This window comes from Apaloderma vittatum, unplaced genomic scaffold, assembly GCF_000703405.1.
Source record: "Apaloderma vittatum isolate BGI_N311 unplaced genomic scaffold, ASM70340v1 scaffold40050, whole genome shotgun sequence".
Taxonomy (NCBI): Eukaryota; Metazoa; Chordata; class Aves; order Trogoniformes; family Trogonidae; genus Apaloderma; species Apaloderma vittatum.
In genome coordinates this window covers 16,122-29,099 of record NW_009695824.1, presented here as the reverse complement: position 1 = coordinate 29,099, position 12,978 = coordinate 16,122, and the positions used below count along the sequence as shown (strand labels likewise).

The following is a 12,978-nucleotide window of genomic DNA, read 5'->3' as shown; positions in this document are numbered from 1 at the left end:
GACGTAGGCAAGGTCCCACGTGCATGCAGCTCCTAATTCCACTGATCGTGAAGTCACGTGCGTTTGCATGTTTGACTGTAAACTTTGGGCTTCCGTATTATCAAAGGCATCATATTCCTCAAACAGAAGCTATTTCCATTGCCACAGAAATTTCAACATTTGTAAGCAGGTACTTTATGAGAGAAGCCATAATCCACAGACTAACCTGCAGATCAGGACATGCTCCAGGATCGGCTTCCCAGCCGGTGTGGCTTTGGAGCGGACGTAGCTCTAAGTTGATGGACTTGTGTGCAAAAAGTGCACCTACTGAGAATCTTCCCATTCAGAGTAATGTGTGATTCTCAAAATGCATTAAAATATTTGAAATTTCATATTATTATTAGCACTATTATTATCAAAGGACATTTAGTTAACATTTGAAAGTCCTTCAGTGCACTTGAAGATATATTTGTTTTAGCAACTTATATAATCCCCTCCTGTTTAAAGTTTTGTTTTAAACACATACAATTATCATCTCATATGCCCTGATTCAGTAAGCACTTAGAAGCATTCCTATCTTTAACAGCATAGCTCGTCCCGTTAATATCCAGGGAATGGAATTAGAGCTTCAGATATTAGCAAAAAGTAATGCAAATGTGAATTAAGCAACATGATTTTGAAGTAAGTTGACTGAGGACTTTTTATTTCTTCGACTGAAAGCGAAAGTTTCCAAAAAAAAAAAATGAAAGCAAGTATTACTGATATTAATAATTATTTTAAAATTCTATAAAGTTGAATATTTTAGGCTGGTAACTAGAAGGAATTAGGCACTGAAATAACCTTCCTGTAAGGATAACATGGAAAAATCCTGACAGCTTTTAAGCAGGAGCATCAGCAGAAATTCAGCAGAGACATATTGATATAGATATATAGATATATAGATATATTTGGACACCTAGAATAAGAATAGTATCAATGTTGGGATTTAACATGCAAGCTACATTAATTAAAGTAGATGAAGTTACCTGCATTGTAGAATATGACTATTTCCAAGCTAATGGATTACAGGGATGTATCAAATTTGTAATCGTGCCTTTGCCTTTCCTAGTGTAGCTTTCCATGCAGACAAGCCTACACCTAATGTGAGACTTTGCTACTGAGAACTCTTAGTGCCTCGTGTCTATGCAGGAACCTACATAACACAAAGTGATGTTCTCTGCTCTGTATAGTGTCACATATCACAGACGTGACAACAAATTGTCACATTAAGCAAGAATTCCAGTCAAAATTCCATGAACTGAACTAGGAGAGACAAAAGATGAATTATTCTTATGACCCAAACACAGGGCTTGGTTCTCTAGCTCTTGTGTTTTTCAAGGCAACTCATTTTATTGCTAATAGAGAAAATAAGTAATGACTAAAGGCAAGGTGCAAGTATTAAAGTCATAGCTTGAAAGTGTTTAACAAAACTGTCCTTTCTTTCCGAATAACTTGAATAAAGTGTCTAAATGACCTCTTCCTAACCAGAAGAGAATATAGAGAAGAAATTAAGCTTTATTGGTAAATTAAAGCCCAAATCCCATGGTTGATGAGAGATATGGTCCGTTTGAAATAGTTACAGTTTCAGACTTTCTCTTCTACAATCAGCGGGTGGAGACCAACATAATCCAATTAATTGTAATTCCCTTTTGTGGCACTGGTACAGTGGTGAATGATATAGTAAGTCCATTGAAGTCTTATCTTTGGTCAGATAATCCAAATGGATTCATATTATGAAACAGTCCTTTATAAAAGTTCTGATGAACAGAAGTGTTTTGACTTTAGTGAACCAAAAGATAAATTCTATACAAAATAAAATGTTTTGTCCTTGACATTTACAGAGCTTATATATACCTGATTTCATGTAAGAATACTTTTTTTCAGCTGATCTATTTCAAACAATCTTTTAATTTAAAAAAAATTAAAATCCAGATTTTGTTCACCAGATATCTTATAAACCGATATGTGAGAGCAGAGATTTACAGGCATGGGTAATCTTTATTTTTGTAAATAGTCCCATTAAAATAGATGCGATTACAGATATAAGGAATGTACTAATAACATTTTGAGAATTGTTTGAAATTCTGGGGTTTTTAAACAATAAACTACTATTTCATTGATAATCCTTATAGCTATGAACAAATCAACTACATATATGTTCCCTTTCAATACTGCAAGTGGGCTAGGGGAATTGCTTGATTTTAGCTTAAGCTTTGATGTCTTTACATTTGGAAGTCATTTACATGAAGGAAGTCATAATGATCTTTATTGTTCTGTTAATTATTTCCTTTGATTATTGAAACTCACTCACTGAGGCACAAGCTTATTGTTATTGGGGTCAGTCCCAAAAATATATTTGGCTACGTGCAGTAAGTAAGGGTTGGGTGGTATCCTCGGTTTTTTGATTTGTTTTTGTACAGGCCCTTTCAGTTTAACAGTCACAGGAGACAGGACTGATTTAATGCATCAGTAGTCTGATCCAGGGCTACACTTTTTTGTATTTCGCTTTTCCTTTAAAGTTGTCCAGAGCAAGCCCATGTTACGGCAGGAGTGTTTTCACTTGTAGCATGTTGAAATCTCGTATTTACTAAAGGATACTGAGGTTGTGAGACAACACACTAGACCATGTATTGAGGTCAGATCTTTTCAGAGTGTCTCAGAAAAATATTTTCTTCCTTTCTCTCCCCCTCCTCCCCCATATTGTCTGGTTGAAATTTAATACAAAGAATTTTTTACCCTTTGGGGTACATTACATATGAAATAATTTATGACCCATGAATCACAAGAAGGCAGTGAATTAGGTTTCAGATAAGTCTGCCAAATATTACAAAACATTGTGTACAGATTTTTGGACTATGAAAAGGCTTTTGACAAGAATGGAAATAGAAGCAGTGTTAGAAAAAGCGAAAAGGGGGAGAACAGAAGAGCTATATGACAGAATCCTAAAGCACTCTGATTTAGTAGTACAATTAAAAAGATATGAATATGAACATATTTTTGAAGTATAAAAATGGGACAGAGAGTCATTGTCCAGTTCCTCTCTGTATTAGATCTTGAGAGACTTCAATTTATGTAAAGTGTAGATTTATGCATGCTGATACTCAAAATGTTGATAAAAAGACCTGAAAAAAAAAAAAAGGAGAGGGGGAATGGAGGAAACAAAAAAGGGAAAAAACTCCAGATCTACATTGCAGAGAAACTTACTAGAGAGTAATTACACAATAAAAAATTGTCATTGACTAATTTGAAGTTGGGAGATATTTACCTTGCCTAATATATATATACACAACATACGACTAAGCAAGGAAGATCAAGTCAAAAGCACAATTCAGAATGGACTTTTGCCTTTTAATAGTAAAATGTATCATGAAAATTAAGTTCCTGATCTAGGCAAGTATTTGATGTTTGTTTTTTTGCAGTCTTGGCTCTAAGAAACAGAATTATTAGCATCCATCTAGAAAACAGAATAAAATCTATTAGCTGGAGAAATGAAAAAGTCATTAGCTGGGTTCAGAATAAAGAGGGAGAATAAACAGAAAGAATAAAATCTGCTTTAACTACTAAGAAGAAGCTGAAGTTACTGCTCAACAATTAAGTAGAGAGAATTAGTCAGAGGACAGAACCTTGCCGTTCTAAGACAAATGTAATTTCAACTCAGCAGAGCAATTTAATTTCTACGAGTTACAGAAACTCTGCCAAGCCCTGTCCTTGTTCTTGGTCAACCTTGGTGCTCCATGGCTGAGAAAACCTCCACACAATGGGAGGGTACGAGCTGGATGGGAATTCTTTCCTTGTCCTTTTATTTAAACTCTTGGGGGTATGTGAGTATTTCTTTGACCCTGAAGGAAGAAATAGTTCGGACCTGCAGGTTTAAGCTGCTCGGGCTGTGCCTGCTTGCTCCCACTCCTTGTTCACAAGCCACCTCAGAGTGAGTCTCACAGAAGCATGCTGATCTGTAGACAGGTGTTCTATTTATTCTGCGGGAGCTTTCAGCTGCATTTTGAGGGGAAATATCCTATACTGAAAATCCTTTTCTCATACGGACTACTTGAATCAGCAAAATTTAATGAATTTTAAGAGAATTTGTAATTATAATCCTATTACAGTAATTATTACTTCAAATCACAAATAGAATATGCTAAGTCAAAATTAACATCGCTGTCATCGAACCCTGCAGCAGGTATCAGCCGTGAAAGATGGATCTTAGGGATGATACCTCTTTCTGGCTGCCAGAAGGATTCTCCTCTTGATACCACTGTAGATTTTTTTACTTCTAGCTTCAAAACTGCAACTGACAGCACAGAAATTTCCCCGACGCAGCGGCGTCGCTAGCTGACCACTTTCCTAAACCTTTGAACTGCTCTCCATCCTTTCATGGTGTACCATTCTTGAACTTCTTGAATGCGCCGGATCTTTTTCACGGAAACAATGAGATAGTTCATCCCTCACTTACTCTGCGGACTTATGTGGAATTATGCGAGGATGAATATGACCCAATGTGCCCAAGTACAGAAATCTTTTCTTTTTCTGGCACAGCCTGAGATTTAAGTTAGCAGTACTTGGTTGTTCCAGCATGCCCCCAGGTCAGCTAACTGTCATTTCAGAGACTGGAATAAACAACACTCTGGATGCACATAGAGATGTTCTGCTTTTTAGCTTAAGTTGCTCAGTAATTTGCACCTGGGCTGAATGAAAATGTGCACTTCAGTAACAAAATAAGTGATCGGGCATTATAACATCGTGGCTTAAATTTTCTGTTAAGAGGGCATGCCATGTTCCTCTAGCAGAGAAAGAATAATGAGTGCAAGATTTCTTTTGCTGACTATATCCTTGATAATTTCTCAGCAGTAGCATTGAATGGATTCAGCAGAAGCTGCTCAGGAATATATTGTATACCAAATTTAATTATTTGCTCAGCTGACATTTTCTTTGATTTGTTTAAACATTCTTGGAAGTGAAGGACCATGCACTGAGTGCAGGCAGGAGAGTGGACCTCCCAAACCTAGCAAAGGAAAGAGGAAGAAGAATTATTTAGCTGGGAGACAACTTCCAAAAATCTGTCTGAATGAGGAAAGTATTGCTTTGCAGGAGTTGAGGCTTCTGCTGTACTATTTAATCAGAATTCAAGGGACTGTATGCACTTTGTAGTGTGCGTATAAAATGCAATGTCAGGATGGGATTTACTGGCAGGAGAGGAAGCTAAACATCATGTGCCACATTGCCAAGGGGTGAGATCCTTGTCATGTGATGAGCAAGAGCCTTCAGCACCTCAGAGCATCCCACTGGTGGTGGGTGTCCAGACATCTCTGTGCTCTATTACTGCTCTAAATCAAGTGTGATCACTTTGAAAGAAGCTGTTTGTCCCAGGAGTGCTGCTATGTCCTCTGCACAAGTGAACAGAGAAGCTGTGGCATGTAAAAAGCAGGTAGAGCTATCAAACACCTTATAGTTTACTAATACAAGAACAGCCATCACAAAGTGTTTTAGTGATGGAGTGTGGCTGATGCAAGTGAAGAACTTCTGCTTGAGTCTGGTTTTTCTATTTTTTTTCCTATTGAAGACCATGAATGACAAGGAAATTACTTGTAAATAACATAACCATAGTGGGATGAGTGAGGCCAACGAGTTTCTTGAGTCTTCAGTAATCTGGGAACATACTGTGCACACCGAGCCCTTCTGCAAAGACTGTGATGTGAGGAACATCACATGTGTTGTTAACGGTGCTGTGCAGGGCTTTCTCCAGGAGACATCTCCCTCAGCATACGTGTTGGCCCCTGGGATGGAGACTGGTACTCTGAGGTTCCACACACTGGAGCTGGGAGTTGGTCAAACGCCAAACGCCAAAAGTTTACAGGGAAGTGCAGGGGTGTCCCAGTGCCCACCATGCAGGGCATTGCCATCCCAATGGATTGATTGATTGTATGAGACCCAGCAAGGCACATCTCACCAAAGCCTTTAGGTAGTTTCTTGAGGACACAGGCTCACCAGCAGACCAGGCACTGCTCGTTGTGTTTGCAGGAATGGCTTTCCATATGATTCCTGGTCATCCATGAGACCACTTGCAGGGAAGTGTAATACCCAAAGTGAAGACATTCTGTGATTCTGTGAAGTAGGATTTTTGGACGTGGTGCTCTGGGATTTAATGGGAGCATGGGCAGAAGACAGAATACAGCTAGGAAAATACTTGTACAACTTATCTTAAAAGCAAAATGAACAGGCAATGGTCTCAAATAACTGTATTTTGCTCCTAGAGACAAGCCTATATACTGGACAGGGCACATGGTTAGAGGAACCACATCCATTTTCTTTCATAACTGAACTCTCTGTACTGCCTCAGTTGATTTTCATATTCTCCCTTTTTTTAATATATACATTTTTGGTTTTAGCTAATCTTTCCATAGATTACCTTCTTCCTTTCTGAACAAGGATAACTTTATGATAGTGTACTTCAACCAAAGCTGAACTCCTGTTTGGTTCTTTTGCAGACATTGTGAGCACCATTACAATATGCATTGCTGAAAAGGCTGATTTACTAAGAATAATAACACAGTAGAACACACATTCTCTTCATAAATGTATTGTATATCGATTTTTTTTAAACTAATAACCTTGACAAGTGCCCACACTATTATTTTTTCCTTAATGTGGTCTTTATATTTTCAGCCTGAGTATTAGCATAAATTTTATGGGATTTTCTGGGCATATTTGTGTCTGTATCTAAGATATATGATATCAACTGGCAGTGATGGTTGAACTAATCAAATACTACTGACAAGTTAAAGCAAATTTTTAGGACTGTGAGATTTTGAGCATCTTCCCAGATACAGTATCTCCTGACTGAAAGCAGTCTTTGACTGTCAAGTTTAAATACCAAATTTGGGACTTAATCTTTATGTAAGCAAAACACCCCAATAATAAATATGCCTGAGTGAAGCCAAAAAGTCAGGTCCTCCCCTTAAACCTAGCCTGAAATGCGTATGCATGTTTGTTTATGGCCCTCTTGGCATGGTATGTGAGCGATTCCAACCAGTGGGAACCAAATGAGAGTCTTGCACTGAATGGACTTCTATTTTTCTTTCCTTTTTTTTTTTTTTTTTGGCTTGGCATTTGTTCCTTCTAGCAAACATTTTTAAAAACTCTCTTATTGCTAGAGGGAAAATTGACACCCTTTGCTATCACGATGATACATTCCTAACACGTTTCCTTGAGGAGCTGGAAATGGTGCAAAAATCTGGTAAGATAAGTCTCTATAAAGCCTTAGAAGTCAAGCATTCCACTTTAGACATTTAAGACAAATGCATGGCAAAAACAAGTTGTGGTTTTTTTAAGGTTCCTACTTAAAGTTCTGTGCCAAAGCTACAGTACTTATACATTTTCTAAATGTGTTTTAAGCAATAAGTTGTACAACATTTTTAGAACATGTGTTAAGCTATTTCTCTAAGAATGAAGCTCTTAACAAAACATAAGCACTCTGCATGAGATCTTAGCAGCAAAGTGCTTAAAAGATAAAGTAAGAATTGGTACCATGGGAAGAACACCAGCTGTAGAGCACACAGGTCCATTATGAGAAGTATGGTAGTGGGTAGGGAGAAAATGATTTAATCAGGAGTAAAACCAATTTTATTATAAGGGCACGCAGGGGGTGTGGCACCATAGTGAGAGGGACATTTCAAAATATCTGACAGATTTCAACAATGTGAAAACCCACCCTGTTCTTTAAAGTGACAGTAAACCCCATCAGGTCTCTCTTTTTGATGCTATTGTTAACAGTTGACTGTTTAAAGCTGGCCTGCTAAGATGCTGTCGATCTAGTTCAATAGTGTGTGGCAAAATAAAAGGCTAATTGTTGAAATACGATCAATCAAATATGATCTCAGAGTCTAAAGAAGATCCCCTCTGGTAACTCATTTGAGATCAAATCATTACTTTTATGATTGAGGTAATTCAATGGGAGGGGAAAAAAAAGAAAAAGACTTGAAACCAAAGAAGCAAGCAAGACAAGTAAATGAAATGCACAATCTGCCTTTGTTCCGGCTTTGTCTCACTTTACACCAAGTTAAGGAATTGGGTCCAGTCCTTTATTTGTATACATTTCCTGAATCTAAAAATTTAGAAAGAATTTAATAATATTTATTAAATAGTAGTTGAGAGGTGACTCCATTTTGAATAAGCTTTCCTGTCCAATAAAGTAAACTCTATAGTGAGAAAACTATTGCATCCAAGTACCGGGGATCTGGAATTGTGAGTGCCCATGTGTCTCCAATAATTTTACCATTTTATTTAACAACAGTTTAATAAAAAGTGTGCTCTTGCAGTGAGCCGAATTGCTAAACATGAAATTTCAGTGACATTTAGTAAAACATTTCAGGATTATGTTGCTTCAAATTAAATTTGTTCAGTAGTTTTTATGGTTGGCCCTAAATTTGCATTCAGACTGAAATTTTCTAAAAAAAGAGAATAATAGCACATGTGAAAAAAACCAAACTCCATTTTTGGAGTAGCAGGACTTGAAGGAAGTGTGTGTCATGTTAATTTGGACTAATAAAGATTTGCAGTTTCCTAGAGTTATATGTGGATTATGATCTCACTGTTTATTATGTTCTAACAGTATCACACTACTGGAATTTAAAAGCAAGAAAAAAATAGAATAATCACCCAATCTTGTTTTATTTTTATTAGAAACACTATTTTAGCATTTAGTTTCTTTTATATTTAAATTCCTTAGCTCAGTCAAGCTTCAAAAGACAACTTTTTTTTTTTGGTTTTCAAAACAGTTTTGTAAGCACTTGTGGTTTGTCTTTAATGCGTTATCAATTTTGACAGCTTTGCAGAGCCTAGGTAGGCCAACAGGGGTCTGTCTAATATTGTTGCTGGGCAAATCTTCTTCCCAGAGATGAAAACCAAACAAAATATTTTTGAAGCAGTAAGAAGGAATTAATATCCTTTCTCTCGCAGTACTCTATTCCTTACTGACATTACATTCAGGCAAAAAAAAAAAAAAAGGAAAAAAAGTGCTACCCATTATTCCCTTGTACATAGCAAGGCTAACACATGTAAAGCAATAACTCATTTTCTATTGCCATGTTTAGCATATGTCTCCTGTTGGCTCAGCAAGGCCTTTAGGCCGGTCCCTTGTGCCGGCCATCGTTGGCAACTCTTAGCCCCTCGGCCTCAAACCCAAATAGCTTTGAATCATGTTGAGCTGTGATGCTAATTTTCATACTGATGCATTATGGGAATAAACGTATCTGACATACTGTGTCAATGGTACTGTCTCTTTGTGTCTCTTGGTTTTTTGTTAGCTGCATTCCTACAGATGGTATTCCATTGAAAATGTTCTCTTCCTAGGAAAAAAAAAAAAGGAAAAAAAAAAACATGCACAGCACCAAACCTCTAGGTGCAGAAGGCTGTTAACGGTTGCTGATGATAGTAGGCAAACATTAACATAATAATTAGTGTCTTGTAATTGTTTCATTAAAACCAGTTGTTCCATTTCTCCTCGTGTTTTCCCAGAAGAGAAGCTGAATTTGGACGACAGCCAGTGGGAGGACATCCACGTTGTCACCGGAGCACTCAAGATGTTTTTCAGAGAGCTGCCTGAGCCGCTGTTCCCATACTGCTTCTTTGAACAGTTTGTGGAGGCGATAAGTAAGTACATCAGATACAGTAGAAGCTAGTGAAATAGCCTGTTATATAAAAATAATAATAAACTTAAAAATAGAAGAAAGAGGCACCTCAGATCTGACTTACCTTCCACTATCCGTGATCCTGTCTTTTTATTCTTTTTGACTGCCTTTTATCTCCTGCAGCATTTACTGATTTCACTAGAGGAAAAAAAAAAAAAAAAGAAGAAAAGCCAAATTATCGATCTATAAATTTTGTATATGCGATTTAACTGTAGTGCCTAAAATGGTTTAGCAAAGGAATTAAAATGTGTATGCATTCAAAATATGCTAGGCTGATAATCCATATATCCCCAAACATAAGAGAGAGACAAGTAATTGTGAATCGTGTTAGAAGGGGCTGTCTTTATGTTAATCAGAATGAAATGCATGTGTTTTGTTCCACAAGGTTGCAGGCTCTTGCCTTGCAGTGATCACAGAAAGAACGGAAAAAACACTCATGCTCTCTTTTACATATCTACCTTTGTTTTATTGTTTTATTTTATTTTGAAGTTGGCAGGCATCAAAAGTCTTTTCAAAGTCTCTGCTGCAAACTCTGTCTGTATCTGATACATGCAGGTGCATTTTGCAACAGTGTGTCAGCTTGGAAAAACTTGATTAAAACCAAAGTGATTTGGGGGGTTTACTCCTGTTGGAAAGGGGGGAGAGCGAGGGAGAACTTAAAGGGAAAAAGCCTAGTAGGAAATTATTTAAAGATCCAATAGAGAAAAATCTTTAGGAAAAAAACCCAAACTCAATAAAGTACTTAGAGATGTGTTTTCTGCACGACATATATTTGCCATTACTGCTCTTGAGAGCTGTGTGTGCGCATGCACAGCTGGTGGAGGCTGTGAAACCCTTAATGTGAGGCTCGCTCTGATTTTATATTCATAAGAGTCTTTAGTTCAACTAAAGCTCTTCAAGACTCCGCATCAGATATAATGAGGTTAAACACATCTCACAAGATCCTTCCCTTCTCAGTTATTTAGAGATACGACGCGGTTAAATGCACAACGTAAAGAAATGCATTACCTGGAAAGTTTACTTTGTGCGGCTCAATTTCTTCTCCTTTCCCAGGGAACTAGATGGAGAACATCACCTCTTGGGTTTATGTTCCTGTTGCAATCTCTGCAGTGCTGAGGGGGAAACCAGTAAAGAATTCCTTAATGTTCAGCTTCAGTTTCTGCAATGCCTTAGGATAAGATGCTCACTGGAGCACCAGGGTTTGAACAAGTCCTCCAGGTGGTTCTGCACCTGTTCTTCAGGTGGACCTGCTATGTCCTCTTGGAAAAAAGGAGAAGCGGTGCCCGGAGCCAATGCTGTCGCTTCACAGGGCACAGCCTGACATGTCATTCTCCTCTCTTCTTACGCACCTCATTCTGCAGTCGAATGTTTAATACCTACCCTCTGCCATTATCGCTTTCTCATCATGATATCCCACCACCATATTGGTCTTCTGAGGCTAAATATAGCCTTCCTCTCACCTATCACTACTTTTCCTTGCCCTTTGGTGTAGGCTTTGGCTGAGCAATCACTACTGTATTCTGAAGAACATTATCAGGACACCATGATCTCATCCTTCATTCTGCCTTCTGCTCTCCTTCTCTCTGCTAGTGTCCAAGTCAGGAACATTTGAAATCTTCTGGTGGCCCAGTGGGGAGGTTTTGTGGTAGTAAAAATAACAGGTAAATGGCAACAGACTGGCAAATTAAGAGTTTGAAAGCATGTCGGGAAGCAACTGTCTACTAAAGCATTAATATTCATGAGTGAGAAATTAATGTCCCTTTCTGCTATTTGAACTATTATTAATTCTTATTATGATTTTGAGAGCCATTATACACATTGATAGACTAATGAACAGTCATTTATAGAGGGATTTTTAAGACAGTTTATTCCCAGGAAGAAAATGCTAGCACTCTGCGACATACTCCACACTATTTCAAAACCCTAATTCTTCTTGCTTGTTTTACTGCACATCAGGGTGATTTCTACCTAATCCAACTGTCTAAAGTAATCTACAATTCCCAATCAATCTTCTCTTTATTTGGCCTTTATGGCCATAGTATCTACAAATCCGTATTCTTACCAACTCTACTCTTACAAAACGTCTATAAACAACGATTAGGTGTTTTCAGCATTTTTGGAGCCCTTGTACATTAAGAGTACTGAGACAAAGTAAAAAACCTCTTTTCTTCAATACCCTTTCCACTGTTGCTGATTCTTTGTCAGTTTTGAAATAATTGCTCTGTCTGGTCAGCACTGAGCTTGTAGAAAAATTACCGCCTTCTTCAGGGTGTTGAGAAAAGGAGGTTCTCTGTCTTTTCTATCCGTTCTTCAAAATGGGAATTATTAGTGTGATAATTATATCCTTGGTCCGGCACTAAGTACCCCATTGTCAGAGCCATACCACTTGGTAAGTGTTCTAAATACCCATTTGTAGCAGGTAGTAACAAGTTACCAATAGTATCTCTTCGGGATTTAGTAATTTAGCTAGGTGTTTCAGGAAGAATGCATACGCAAGAAGTGCTGTGGACTCCATATGGTGATGTTATTTTGAAGATTATGCGAAAAAAATTCCATAGGAGGCTTAGTATTACTTTTCCTGGATGATGCTACTTTAATTAACATCTCTATTATGTGCACGGGATCAAAATTTTACAGGACTGAGTATTAGGCAAAGCGCTTGTTCCCCACCTTCAATTCCCCCTATAAATAACTTTAGATTATAGCCATAATGTTAGAACAATTTAGATATGACCAGAATATTAGAAGATAACTCAGGGCATTATAGAATCTCAGAATTCTGCTTGCCAGGCTGAAGCTGGGTAATTACTGTCTATATAGCTTATATCGGAGAATTTATAAATGATAAATGGAAGGCCACAAGGCCTCTGACCTAATACTAATTTTGTTTCTTAGGATTTGGAAAGCAGGTTTTTTTCAAGGACTTTGTCTAGTATATTACTGGCAAGTCATTTTGTGGTATTTTGAATGAAATATGCACTACTGAAGTGTGCCCAAATGCTGCTACGAAGTCAGGTTCAGCCTCACTGAAATTACTTAGCACCGCAAATACTTCTATTGATTTTCTGCAAGATCAACAGATGTGGTTCAACAGATTGTCTTCAAGTAAAATTGTGCTTCATGTGAGTAAGGTGGTAGAAGTGCCAATAACTGAAACACTTAATCACCTTATTTACAGAATTCAATCTGCATGGCCATACAAACTTACGCCAGGACTTCAGCCACTGAAACAAAAAAACCCATGAATTCCTTTTCCCCAAATCTGTTAAGGAAT

At 37.6% G+C, this 12,978-nt stretch overlaps 1 protein-coding gene across 1 annotated transcript in view; it reads left to right on the top strand.

Moving 5' to 3' along the window:
* LOC104276249 (rho GTPase-activating protein 15) overlaps positions 1-9,666 on the top strand; it is a gene marked incomplete at both ends in the record, with an annotated part of 99,799 nt that extends 90,133 nt beyond the window's left edge. The window contains one exon of the mRNA XM_009872493.1: positions 9,532-9,666. Coding sequence (XP_009870795.1) covers positions 9,532-9,666 — 135 coding nt within the window. The remainder of the gene's footprint in view (positions 1-9,531) is intronic.
* Positions 9,667-12,978: the final 3,312 nt, after the last annotated feature.